The 12,769-nt window shown below is 42.8% G+C and overlaps 3 protein-coding genes across 3 annotated transcripts in view; 1 reads left to right on the forward strand and 2 right to left on the reverse strand.

Moving 5' to 3' along the window:
- Positions 1–12,769, reverse strand: part of lt (vacuolar protein sorting-associated protein light) — a 149,861-nt gene that overhangs the window by 33,438 nt on the left and 103,654 nt on the right. The window lies entirely within an intron of this gene.
- LOC135701488 (2-oxoglutarate and iron-dependent oxygenase domain-containing protein 3-like) lies at positions 249–2,141 on the forward strand. Its single transcript, XM_065222293.1, has 2 exons — positions 249–392; positions 563–2,141. The coding sequence occupies exons 1-2, from the start codon at positions 328–330 to the stop codon at positions 1,464–1,466; spliced, it is 969 nt and encodes a 322-aa protein (XP_065078365.1). The 5' UTR covers positions 249–327; the 3' UTR covers positions 1,467–2,141.
- FASN1 (Fatty acid synthase 1) overlaps positions 8,710–12,769 on the reverse strand; it is a 52,772-nt gene continuing 48,712 nt past the window's right edge. Inside the window, exons 8-11 of the mRNA XM_065222298.1 lie at positions 12,013–12,728; positions 10,218–11,949; positions 9,981–10,124; positions 8,710–9,905 (exon numbers count right to left, since the gene is read on the reverse strand). Of these exons, the coding sequence (XP_065078370.1) occupies positions 9,798–9,905; positions 9,981–10,124; positions 10,218–11,949; positions 12,013–12,728 (2,700 nt within the window). The 3' untranslated portion in view covers positions 8,710–9,797. The remainder of the gene's footprint in view (positions 9,906–9,980; positions 10,125–10,217; positions 11,950–12,012; positions 12,729–12,769) is intronic.

Consider the following 12,769-nt stretch of genomic DNA (forward strand, 5'->3'; position numbering starts at 1 on the left):
CCGTGTTTTCAGGTCAATCCTCCCCAGAAGATAAACACGACGGTGCAAAACCTTATACCAACAGCCACAGGGGCAATGAAAATGTAAACATAAACATAAACAAATTACCAACACATATACGGTAGTCTGTTTTTTTGCGCCGGTAATTTCTACGTGTGTTTGTGTGGTTCTCTACCACAAACACATCTTTAGCTTCAATCCGGATGAATCTGATGTGGTTCTCGATTATCGATTGATTCTAAAATCCTTTTGACAGCAGGACTGTGAATCCTTAGACGAAATTTTCATCCGAAATTGAAATCCATTCCTCCCAAAATTGTGTGGACAATGAGTGAATCCAGTGTTCGGCAGCGGAAGAAGACCGCATCCGGTGATGCAAAACCTCGGAAGGTGTAAGTATTATTACCGTTTAGTTGACGAATTTATAATATACTATTATTGCGTGATTGTTTTTTCTGCCGAGCGATCGATTTAACACCAGTTTGTCTGGTTGTTTCTCAGAATAATTCTGAGAAACATCCAGACAAACTGGTGTTATATTATTATTTTTGTTTTTTTTTAGGAAAATCCCACAGAGTCTCCCAGGAGCCAACCAGCATAATCGAATGTGGGCACGGGTGGTCATGATTGTTGGAATTGCCGTGGTTGTATACTTCACAACTTTTCGAACCAGAGAAAAGAAATTTGCAACGCAACGAGAGACGCTGGAGCTGCGGACACAGAAGTTGGATTGCTCTACTTTGTACTTTGAAGAAATTGCCAAGTATGCCGGGTGCATTCCTGCCCACTGCGGTCGTTTCGTAAGTGACAAGATTGTTGGACCAGCTGAAGTCGATATTTTATTGAATCTGGCAAAATCCGGTTTTCGTTTCGGTCGCTCCTCGGGGGGAGCATCAATATTGGACCTTCATTCAGGTGCGCTTTCGAAAGATACTCAATTCATCAACATTTACAAAATTCCGGAAGCAAAACAGATATTTTCCGCCGAGCACATCAATACGTACAAACACGTCAAGGACAAGGTACAACAGGCAGTTAGCGAGAATTTCAAAATCAATAAGGATTCATTGTTTTTGACTCATCCAACATTTTTCTCGCGGCTTACCAACGAAACGGCCACAACGATCCATGACGAGTATTGGCATCCCCATGTGGACAAGGAAACGTACAGTTCGTTCCACTATACCACACTGCTGTATCTAACCGATTTCGGAAAGGACTTCACCGGAGGAAGATTTGTCTTCATCGATAGTGCCGGTAAGCATAACAAAACAAACGTATACATCGAACCGAAACGGGGCAGGATCAGTGGGTTCACATCCGGAGCCGAAAACCTCCACCAGGTGGAACAGGTCACGGCAGGAGTCCGCTATGCGATAACGATTTCGTTCACGTGCAACAAAGAACATGCCATGGGTGATCCGCAATTTTCCCTTCAGGAAGATGATGGACCCGAGATGATTTGAATACGCTGATTTTCTTCTATTCACATTACAGTTTATATTGTATGATTCGTATTGAAATCAGTACTTTTCAGGGACACTTTATTTCATTTTTAAATGTTATTTAATTTTTAAATTGCCTATGCCACTGCAATCGTTATGTTTCAAATGGTTTAAATATTTTTTTGCAATTTTGAAGGGGTAATATCCAGTCATATCTATTATCAAAATATTATTATTTAGCAGTATTGACAATGCTTTGAAAAATACTTATGTCAAATTGAATCAGTTGAATTTTAAACCATATCTTAAGGAGCCACACCAATAGACAAATCTATAGTCAGTATAATAACATTTTGAAAAGCTGAAGTTTTCAACCTCAATACGGAAATTTGAGCTGAAAGAACAAAATGCACCGTTTATGTATAATTTGATAGTATTCGTTACCAGTTGTAACATTCCTTTAATTTTATCAGTATCAGTTTTAGCAGTTATCAGTAATAACTGCATTCGTTTTAACTAATGCACCTGGTAAAAGAAGTCATCCAGAAGACCAGTCAATATTCATAAGTTTATGATTCGCACTTAACAAAAGATTTTGTAATAGTACCGTACTTTCGACCAGTTGAATTGTTTAATTTCAGTCGGGAATTTATTACCTATATGTAATTCAAAGATTAAACGGTTTGCTGAATGAAATAGGTGCTTATTTTTTATCCGAAATGATCAAAAGAATAGGGACTGGCATACATTTTAAAAGGGAGCATTCATTTAGAACGTAACGCAAATTTAAGGAAAATCCCCCCCCCCCCCTCTTTTCGTCACAATATTCCTATACCTTCTGGACGCTCCTTCCTTCTTCCCGCCTTTCCGCTTCCGTATAACCGCAGCTATCGCAACCAAAGCCGTTGCTTTCATCTCGAAGATATCCGGAAATCAAGGGATCTTCCTCCACGACGAGGCGAACAGACTCCTCCGCACGACTGCCAACGAAGATCTCCCCCAGTGGTCAGGGTCCACTGGCATGGAGACAAATGATGGCAAACACTATTACCAAAAATCGAAAGCCGGATTAAGGACAGGTTCAAAGCCGGAGACAATTCCGAGGCCATGAAAAGGACTGTAGCTGAAATGTTAGGAGAAAAATACCCCACGCAACTCACCGATAAGCGGACGGATCTCGCTCTCGAGCCGGGGTCGGTATCGGTCTAGCCGGAAACATCACACCAACCAGCTGCAACTTACCGCCGCAATGTTCTGTTTTCTTTGCTGAAACTGCTGCCATCTTCATCGCTGCTAAACGCTCTCCGACCGACCGATCCTGGTCCTAACGGATTTGCACAGCGTCATACAAGCCCTGACATCCGAGACCCCGACTCAACCCTGGGTACAGGCGACGATGAAGTCCGCGCCACCAAACACGGTATTCTGCTGGGTTCCTGGGCACTGCGGAATACCAGGCAACACTGAAGCTGACTTTCTGGCTGACCATCTGCCCCTCGCTATACCAACGAAGTACCGTTACACGATGTCAAGCGCTGGATCGTGAGCAAAGTACGGGAAGCTTGGGACGCAGAGTGGGCCCAAAACCGCTCCCTCTTCATCAGACGGATCAAAGGGACGACGAGGAAACGGGCAGAACAGTTGAACCAGCGGGATCAGAAGATAGCGTCGCGTTTGGGGACCGGTCACACCAAGATCTCGCACAATTTCAGTGGAACGCCGTTCCACAGAACTTGCGTCGGTTGTAGAACTCCAGCCTCAATCGAGCACATTCTATGCGTATGCCCTCAGTAGCATAAATAGCATACGCGACATGCTGGGTGATGATCCCTCCACACTGGCAGCAGTAATGCGCTTTTTAAAGGATGCTGCATTGTATTTTAAAGTTTGGTCTTTTTCAATTTTTTTCGGCTGTTGGGACATCTCTGACTGGTGGGGGCCCTCCCAGTTCCCCCGGTGTGGAGCTCTGTCTTATTCAGATTTTAAAGTTGTGTCTTTAATTGGTTGTGTAAATGTACGATCGAGCCAGGAACCAATTTTCGATTGAAGTAAACACTGTAAAACCATAGAGGTAACTCTAAGACCACTGGGTCCCGAAGAAAATCATTATTATTTTTGGCTCACTCAGTACCAGAACAACGGTCCCAAGCAGTCCCAAGCTATTTCACTCACCCCTGCATGTTCTGCATGAATCCACACACCCTTGATGTTATCTGTCAATCTTTCATAGCGAATCAAAACAAACATAGTGTAGTAATAGAATTTCAACTAGAATAGGGTACGTTAATCGTTTGCTTGGGACCAATAGGCTACTAAAGTGGTGAGCCAATTTAAAATCGTTAGTTTCGTATTGATTGTTGGTAAAACACTACTCTGTTGGGGGTCCTCCTTCTGAGGCCCCACCTTTCATGGACGAGATGAACTAGCCTACGGTTAAAAATCTCAAAAATAAAGTCTAAAAAAAAAACATCGATATCGATCAACTTTATGTGGAATATATCGCGAATTGGTTGCCTTTATATTAATGACTACCAATTCGCGATGCATTCCACATAAAGTTGACCGATAATACAAAACCATCTACTGACTACCATAACCATTACCATTAAAGTACTTAAACCAACAATCAATACGAAACTAACGATTTTAAATTGTCTCACCACTTTAGTAGCCTATTGGTCCCAAGCAAACGATTAACGTACCCTATTCTAGTTGAAATTCTATTACTACACTATGTTTGTTTTGATTCGCTATGAAAGTTTGACAGATAACATCAGGGGTGTGTGGATTTATGCAGAACATGCAGGGGTGAGTGAAATAGCTTGGGACTGCTTGGGACCGTTGTTCTGGTACTGAGTGAGCCAAAAATAATAATGATTTTCTTCGGGACCCAGTGGTCTTAGAGTTACCTCTATGCTACTAGTCTTAGAGTTACCTCTATGCTTAAACCAAAAGTACAAAAGGTTCTAATATAGTTTTCTTTCCGAAAATGTATGGAAAAAACAACTATTTTGAATAGTTATGGTTCTTTTTTTTTTCATTTCGTTTATTATTTTTTTTTTTTCCTTTTGGTTTGTTTTTTCCGTCGATCTTGTTTTCCGTGCTGAGCACCAATGCTACCGACGTGCCAGGAAGGCAGCTCCCACACCTGGACCCTACCTATCGACCCATCAACTCATGAACCGGGGACCAACGGCTTTACTTCCCATCCGAAGGAAGGCGTGATCAGAGATGTTATGCCTCAGAACATCCCGGCGGCGCCGACTGGGATTGAACCCAGGCCTGCTGGGGTGAGAGGTAATCACGCTTACCACTACACCACCGGCGCCGTTTTTTTTTTCGTTTATTTGGAAGGCTCAAATGTTATAAAAATAACTTAGCGGAGCCGAGTAACATGGAATACCAATTTTGGTACTCAAAATACAAAAAAGAATATATATATAAAAATGCTTTTTATCACAGGATTTTTCTGGGTGGCGATCGAAGCGGCGACAAAGCGATCTTCTCCCGTGCACGCAACTTCTTTCTTTCCCGAATTTGTTCCTCATTTTCATTGAACCCGAATCGTGATCAATGCTGCTGCTTCTGAACGTCGTTTCCCGTTGCATGCACTCCGCTACTCTCGTCGGTCGTCGGGGTCGTCACGTCCATTTCCAACTCCATCTCCAACCTCGTGTCCGTTTCCTGGTTGCTAATGACAAACGACCCCGCATAAACGCGAACCATAAATTAACCTTACCTAAAATGGTTAAAAATTGTTTATAATCCCTGCTAAACTTTAACTGAAATGGTTATGGAACTTTACATGAACGTTTAATGATAAAGTTTTAACCTTATGTATTATGGTTTTTTGGAACTGGACCTTACAAATAATGGGTTGTTAAGAACCATTACCATTCCAAATTCTTGTTTTCTCCATACATTTTCAGAAAGAGAACTATATAAGAACGTTTTTACTTATGATTTGAGAACATTAATGGTAATGGTTATGGTAGTCAGTAAGGTCCATTAATGGTTTTGTATTATCGCTCAACTTTACGTGGAATATATCGTGAATTGGTAATCAGTAAATTACAGGCAACCAATTCGCGATATATTCCACATAAAGTTAATCGATGTTACAAAACCATTCGTGGACCTTACTGACTACCATAACCATAACCATTAAAGTTCTCAAACCATAAGTTAAAAGGTTCTAATATAGTTCTCTTTCCGAAAATGTATGGAGAAAACAAGAATTTGGAACGGTAATGGTTCTTAACAACCCATTATTTGTAAGGTCCAGTTCCAAAAAACCATAATACATAAGGTTGAAACTTTATCATTAAACGTTCATGTAAAGTTCCATAACCATTTCAGTTAAAGTTTAGCAGGGATTATAAACAATTTTTAACCATTTTAGGTAAGGTCAATTTATGGTTCGCGTTTATGCGGGACGCACCTTCCACCACTACTACTGCTGCTGTTTTGTTTTCTTTCCCTTTGCTTTCCTTTTTCCTTAAGTTGCTTCTCAGGTACCTTCCGAGCCTTCCGCTTGGGGCAGGAAAGCTTCCGGTGTACGTTCGCCTTGCACAGAAAACATTTATCTTTATTGCCATCATACAATATATTTACTTTGCGATTGAAGAAATATAATGACGTGGGGATTTCCTTCTTCACATCCATATATATACCGCGTATCCCTGTATATACCTCAAAGCACAGATCAGATGGAAATTTCTCCCGGATGATGCGTTTAATTTTTCCATATTTCCCCAGCACTTTATCCAGCTCGTTGTCCGGTACCTCTGGTGGCAAGTCATACACACGCACATACTGGATGAATTCACCAGCATGCGACATGCGTACCTTCGCCGTCGTTCCATTCGCATAATGGAATATTAAATCCTCCGAATTGAACGTCAGAGCATGGAGCATCGCTTCCTCTGATTTGAACTTCATGAATACTCCCCTTTCCTCACCAATGCGATAAACAGCTTCCATTTCGGCAGGATCCGCGTCGAGTGTTTTGGCGAAATTTACAATCTCTCCGATGTTTGGTTTAGCATCATGGTGGCTGAAGCTAAACTTGATGGTGTTTTTTACTTCACACATCTTGCACCGTAGCAACAAAAGGCACCGAACTGCTAGCAACAAACAAAGAGCAACTATATAATAGCGAGTCTCGAAAACAGGCTATCGCGTGGGTCAGAGCTGTCAGGTTGTTTTATAAAAAATCTGTATCCACTCTATTAAAAAATCTGTATTTTCTGTATTGACGATTTTTTCACACCGAAATAAACAATCGACTGCTGCTGTAGACAGCTGTGGGACAACTCCGTTATGGTTCTTAACAACCTATTATTGTAAAATTTAACTCATTCAATGGGTAGGCCCAGTTTCCCTCGAAAATGCTTACTTTGTAGTCATTATTGGGTATTTTGGGGCTACCGTGTATGGAATGGGTGTAGTCAGCAGAGGAGGATACATGGTTCTTAAAATACTATTCTCAACTTACAACTAGATGATCAGACGCGCATCCGGAGCCTTCGGCATTAGCCCCACGCTTGTTCATGGCCGAGGCTGGCGTGATACCGTTCGACTTGCTGGTCCTACACTGCCGCTATTCGCATAAAGCTGGGTTTAGATAGGGCAAGTCAATTGATCAAGTCAGTTGAATTCAACTGACTTGAACACGAATTGAACGTGTAAACCATGCCATTCAACTGACTTGATCAACTCACTTGAATTGAAAAAAGTTGAACCAGGCTCAACTTTTCAAGCCAATTGAATTCAACTGAGTTGATCATTTGACTTGCCCTATCTAAACCCAGCTTAACAGTCCCATGTCCTATGGATTTCCTATCTACATAGAACTGTTATGCGAATAGCGGCAGTACAGTCATTAGCACGTTCTGGAGAAAACTAGCGGTGCTTCTGATCTCCCAGTCGTCCAAATAACAGCAGAGCTTTTCACCGAAGAAACCAATGCAACTATCCCCCAAATCTGCCAACATCATAGGAACACATACCGCGAATGGCATGTTCCAAAACCAACGATCTGGGGCGTCAAAAAGTATACTAGGACCCCCAGAAAAAGTTCGTCCGTACAAGAGGTAACCAACCGAGCGACGTTTTCAGGGACGCACCCTGCTCTACACTGACGGATTCAAAGGCGACGATACAGTCAGCGCAGGCCGTTTTGGAATAGGCGTCATCAAATATGAAGCCCTGCCAAGATACTGCAGCGTCTTTCCAGCAGAAGCCTACGCCCTCAACCTATATAACACTCAACACTCCACGCAAGACGCAAATTACCATTCTAATACCCTGGACAGACTATGACCCCGTTCATATTACAGCCTATATCACGTAATATAGGCTGTCTTGCAATGAGCACTCATACATAGGATTTCCAGTGAAAACTAGATGTATGAGTGCTCATTGCAAGACATCGTATATCACGTGATATACGCTGTAATGTGAACGGGTATAACGGACTCTGCCAGTTGTTTATCTGAGCTGGAGATGGGTATAGATCTAGAGAGGGTCTAGTACACGGTTAGAAAAAAGTACCCACATAAAGACATAATTAATGCATGGGCCCTTATTAATAAAATGTATAAGTCAACTAATAAGCAGACGCCTTGCAAAAAGTTAATGAAGATCATGTGTCAAATGAAATGTATAAGCGGTCACACATACCTAGGTAGGTATGTGGTAGAAAAGGTAGAAAAACCTAAGTGTGTAGAACAAAGCATATTCTATGAAGCCTAAAATTATCAAATCCATAAAAATATATATTTAAAATCAATATTATGGTATTTGTGTTTTTTTTTCAATAGCTACTGCTGCTGGGAAGGAGGGAAAATAATAGGGGAAATGTCTCTAATGTTGGCCTATGGATCTAAGATTGGGTCCATCGCTATTTTTCAATTTTATCTAGATGAACGCGTCATTGGGACGGTACAAATGAATATTTTAGGTCGCTATTGAACATTTAGTCGGTTGCTGAATTTATGTATGGGCCCAAATTAGGGGCATTTAGACCGACATTACATCCATTTCCCCTATTAGTTTGAAATGCGCAGAATTAGGCGCGGTCACGATAACCGCTCGGCTCCTCGCAATGAAATACCTACATAAACTAATAAAAATAGGTAGTAAAGCAATGAAAATGAAACGCTATTAGGTTGTGTTCCTTGAATGTTTATTTGCATTCAAATATACACTATATTCCAACTATTCAACCTGTGTCCACGGTACCGTGTCTCTTTTTCATATGTTTTCGTAGCGTTAGGTACAAATAATTTTCTTCCTTGTCAGACATTCACATTAGTAGTTATCAGCTAGCTGTTAGTTATATTGGTGCTTCGATTAGTTAGGGTTTTCATTGTGCAAATACCATCTCACGGTAAAAGTTGTGCAGAAAACATTTAAGTTCGTGTGAATACACAGCAACACTAACTGAGTGGAGTGATCTTTTGAGTATCTGTTCTTTGTTTAATCACGTAAATATGATGCTTGGTTTTTGTTAGTGAGTTGTAGAGTTACTTTTGAATTATGTTGTATGGTCCTTACATACTAAACCTGGATGCCCCTGTTATGTAAAACTGTGTTTACGTTTCATAAAGTCGTCGAAGACAGAATAATTTGGTACACATGGTTGATATTTCCCTTTGATTTATTTTGTCATTTATTTTTGTGATGTAAAACAATTAGTTTTTGGGTGTTTTGTTTTTACAAGTAATTTTCAAATATTTGCAAGGAATATAATCCCATCTGCTGACTAAAACCTACTTAATAGACAAAGTATTATGTTAAAGAAGAAAAAATAGATACTCTAGGAGTGGAATGTTCTCTGCTATGCAACTAACATTATTTTTTTTTTATAAACAGATCAGGATTTTAAATGTTCATGTTGAAGTTTCTGCTTCCCAGAAAGAAGGCAACTAATCACTAACATGCGATCACTATCACTTTTTTACTTTACAAATTGTCAAAAGTCAATTACCTACAGCAAAGAATAGTGGCACTACCCCTGACCTTGGACCTGGCTCAGACGTCTAGTGTCAGTATTCTTTGAACTGCATCCTACTAGCTTATATAAATCACGCTTGTGTTAAAAGTGCCAATCTAGCTTTTTGCCCAATGCAAACCGTCTTATGCTAAATTAATATAAAAAAGAGGGGGAAGTAAATTTGAACTATACACAAAAGAACGAAAATAAATTACGATTTTCTTCTGACTCTCACTCATCCGAAGTGCTGCTAGGACGTGTGTGGATGTGTGTTGTATCGGACACCGATGGATGTGTGTTTAATGTTGTATTGTAATGCATATGAGAGATGGCTGATCCGCTAAACGCACCCTTTACAGCAGCTCGTGGAGAAGTTTGGAGATTACTAACATCGAGTCACCCGCCAGCATGGATCGATGGTCGCCTTTCACTGTCGTTACTTTCACATCCTTCGTGCAGAGCTGTTGTGATGAAAGAATGGAAATTATAGTTGTTAAAATTAGCAATTCATTGATTCCGATTGTATGAATGCTAACCTCTGATAGACCGTAGTCGCCTTGCAGTTTGGCATAGTTTTCGGTAGGTTTCACCAGTTTCACCGGGGCGCTGATCTTGGAAGTAGGTTTGTACAGATGGCCGGCGACAATTTTGTGCACAAACGACTCCGCTGCCGTTTCAAGCTGTAATGTAGATAGTTATATCGGTTAGTGGAATCAGGTGTATGGATTGGATTGGATTGCTTTATTTGGGAGATTTTCAGTCCGGGAACCTACCAATTTTTGTGAGTATTGTGGTGTCCGCACGCGAACCATTTCGGCGCACTTTTGCACTCGAGCTTCCCACGTTTTCGGAGCAATCAGCTCCTGGGCAGTCTTGGTGTAATCCAGCTTACCGCACACCATGGCGAAGAATGCTAGCGCGTAAGCTTCATCTTCCGCCTGCAGAGCTTCTCCATTGTCGATGCGCTGCTTTTGGGCATCCGTGTAGCCGGCGATATACCGTGGCGAACCGTCCAGCATTAGTAACCGGCACGTTTCTTTGGCATTCTCCAACTGGGCGACCATTTCGTATGCAACTGAAGCACCGAACGAGTAACCTACGATGGTATAAGGACCCTTCGGTTGCACCGTTCGCATTTGCTTGATGTAGTAATCAGCTAAGGTTTCCAAAGATTGCAGCGGAGCTTCAGCCACACACTGGAGACCATAGACAGGAACTGGGAGGGTTTGTGCCAGAGGAATCAGAGACGTGATGACACCTTCGATGGCGTGCACCATAAACACTGGACGGTCCTTGCTGGTGGCGGAGGTTTTCGATTCCAACCGAACTAGACATTCCGTTGGCATGAGATCTGCACTGAATCTGACCTGAGTTCCATCTCCAAGACCGCTCTGGTCCTGTTGCTGTGGTTCAGGTGAAGCAGCCGTTGGAGGAGCAGGAGTTCCAGGTGCATCAGCGCCACCACTTTCCAGAGCTTTCAGGCGACCGAATGTGAGCATACGAATTTCCGCTGCGCTCAAGACGGTATCGAAGTTCCGTTCAAGAGTTTGTTTAATTTCAGCGCCCATCAGAGAGTCCATACCAAGGTCGGCCAGAGTAGCCGAGTCTGACACGTTCTTGGTGTCCTTTAGACCAAGGATGTTGGCAACACAGCTTACCAGTCCAACACCACCGGTTTCAGCCTTTCGTTTCTCTGCCACAACCATCGAAGCCAACACCGGACAAGGTTGTTGCATGAAGAAGTCCATTGTTTGCAGACAGGATGGCATTCTCTGTGGCAGGGTTCCGCCCACGACTGTATCGTTATCACCCAAGTTCTCCAGCACCAATCCAGTGTCTCCAATAGCACCCCACTGAATTGCAGTTCCTGGCAAACCAACTGCCTGCCGTGCTTCGCAAATACGCTCCATAGCTGAATTAGCCAAACCGTAGTTCACCTGACCGATGTTTCCTCTACCGCAAGAAACGCTAGAGAAGCACACAAAGTAATCCAAATCCGGACACAATTCTCGGGTAGCTTGATCCAAGTTCTTCGTTCCGTCAATCTTAGGCACACAAACAGTCTTAAAGTCAGCTTCGGTGGCATTCTCCAACAGGCCATCCCGAAGCACAGCTGCCAAATTGAACACACCGCCAACCGGTCCCAGCTTATTAGCTGCCTGCAACAGCTTCTGCGCTCCCTTCAGTGTCGTCACATCATTCGTGTCGATCGAAACCTTCACGCCACGCTCGGTCCACCGCTTAATCATCAGCGCTTGGTATCCGGTACGGACTCCGCTACGAGATGTCAAAACGATCTTCGTTGCTCCGCGGAAGACCATCCAGTTTGCTAGTTCAAGACCGAACCCTCCCAATCCACCGATCAAGATGTAGCTCTTTTCCTTGTGCATGTAAGTGCGAGGGATGGCCGAAATCTGCTTCGGTGACGGAACGACAACCTTTGACTTCTCTTCGTCTCGGATCTTGAGGACCACTTTTCCGATGTGCTTACCGGAAGCCATAAATCTGAAGAAAAATAATGCAATTGCGTTTAATTTTAACCTTTCACTTATCAACAAAATCTCTTACCGGAAGGCTTGTTCTACTTGCTGATCGCCAAACACGCTAGTTGGCAGTGGGCGAACCGCACCGGTCTTGATACCCTCCGACACCAATCGCACCACTTCGGCAAGTACGTCATCATCGCCGTCCATTATGCTGTCAACCAGAATTCCGTGGAACGATGTATTCTTCAGGAACACCGACATACCCAATGGACTGTTATTACTCAAATCGAACTTGCCAATTTCCAAGAATCGCCCATTCAATCCCAGGCATCGTACCGAAGCCTGTAGTTTCTCATCGGACAACGAGTTCAGTACCAAATCAACACCACGACCTTGCGTCTCACGCATAACCATCTGCTCAAACGAACAATCTCGGGAGTTACCAATGTGGGTGTCTTGCAACTTCGGGAAGGTACGCTTCAGGAACTCACGCTTTTCCTTACTGCCGACAGTGGTGAAGACTGTCAGCCCTGCAGCAAGAGCTACGGAGATTGCAGCCTGTCCCACACCTCCGGAACCGGCGTGGATCAAAATAGATTCACCACGCTTCATGCGACCACGCACAACCAACGCGTAGTAAACCGTGGAATATACGCAGGGAACGGTGGATGCTTGCTCCATTGTCCAATCATCCGGAATCTCCCACATCATGTTCCGGTGGGCTACACATGTGGTTGCCAATGATTTAGCCGGAACCATAGCCATTATGCGATGACCGGCAGAATCACGACCAGAGAACTGTAGAAATAGAAATTATAAGATCATAAGGTTCGTATTCA

This window comes from Ochlerotatus camptorhynchus, unplaced genomic scaffold (assembly GCF_037179485.1).
Source record: "Ochlerotatus camptorhynchus isolate MF236.1 unplaced genomic scaffold, CSIRO-AGI_Acam_v1.1 ptg000165l, whole genome shotgun sequence".
NCBI lineage: Eukaryota > Metazoa > Arthropoda > Insecta > Diptera > Culicidae > Ochlerotatus > Ochlerotatus camptorhynchus.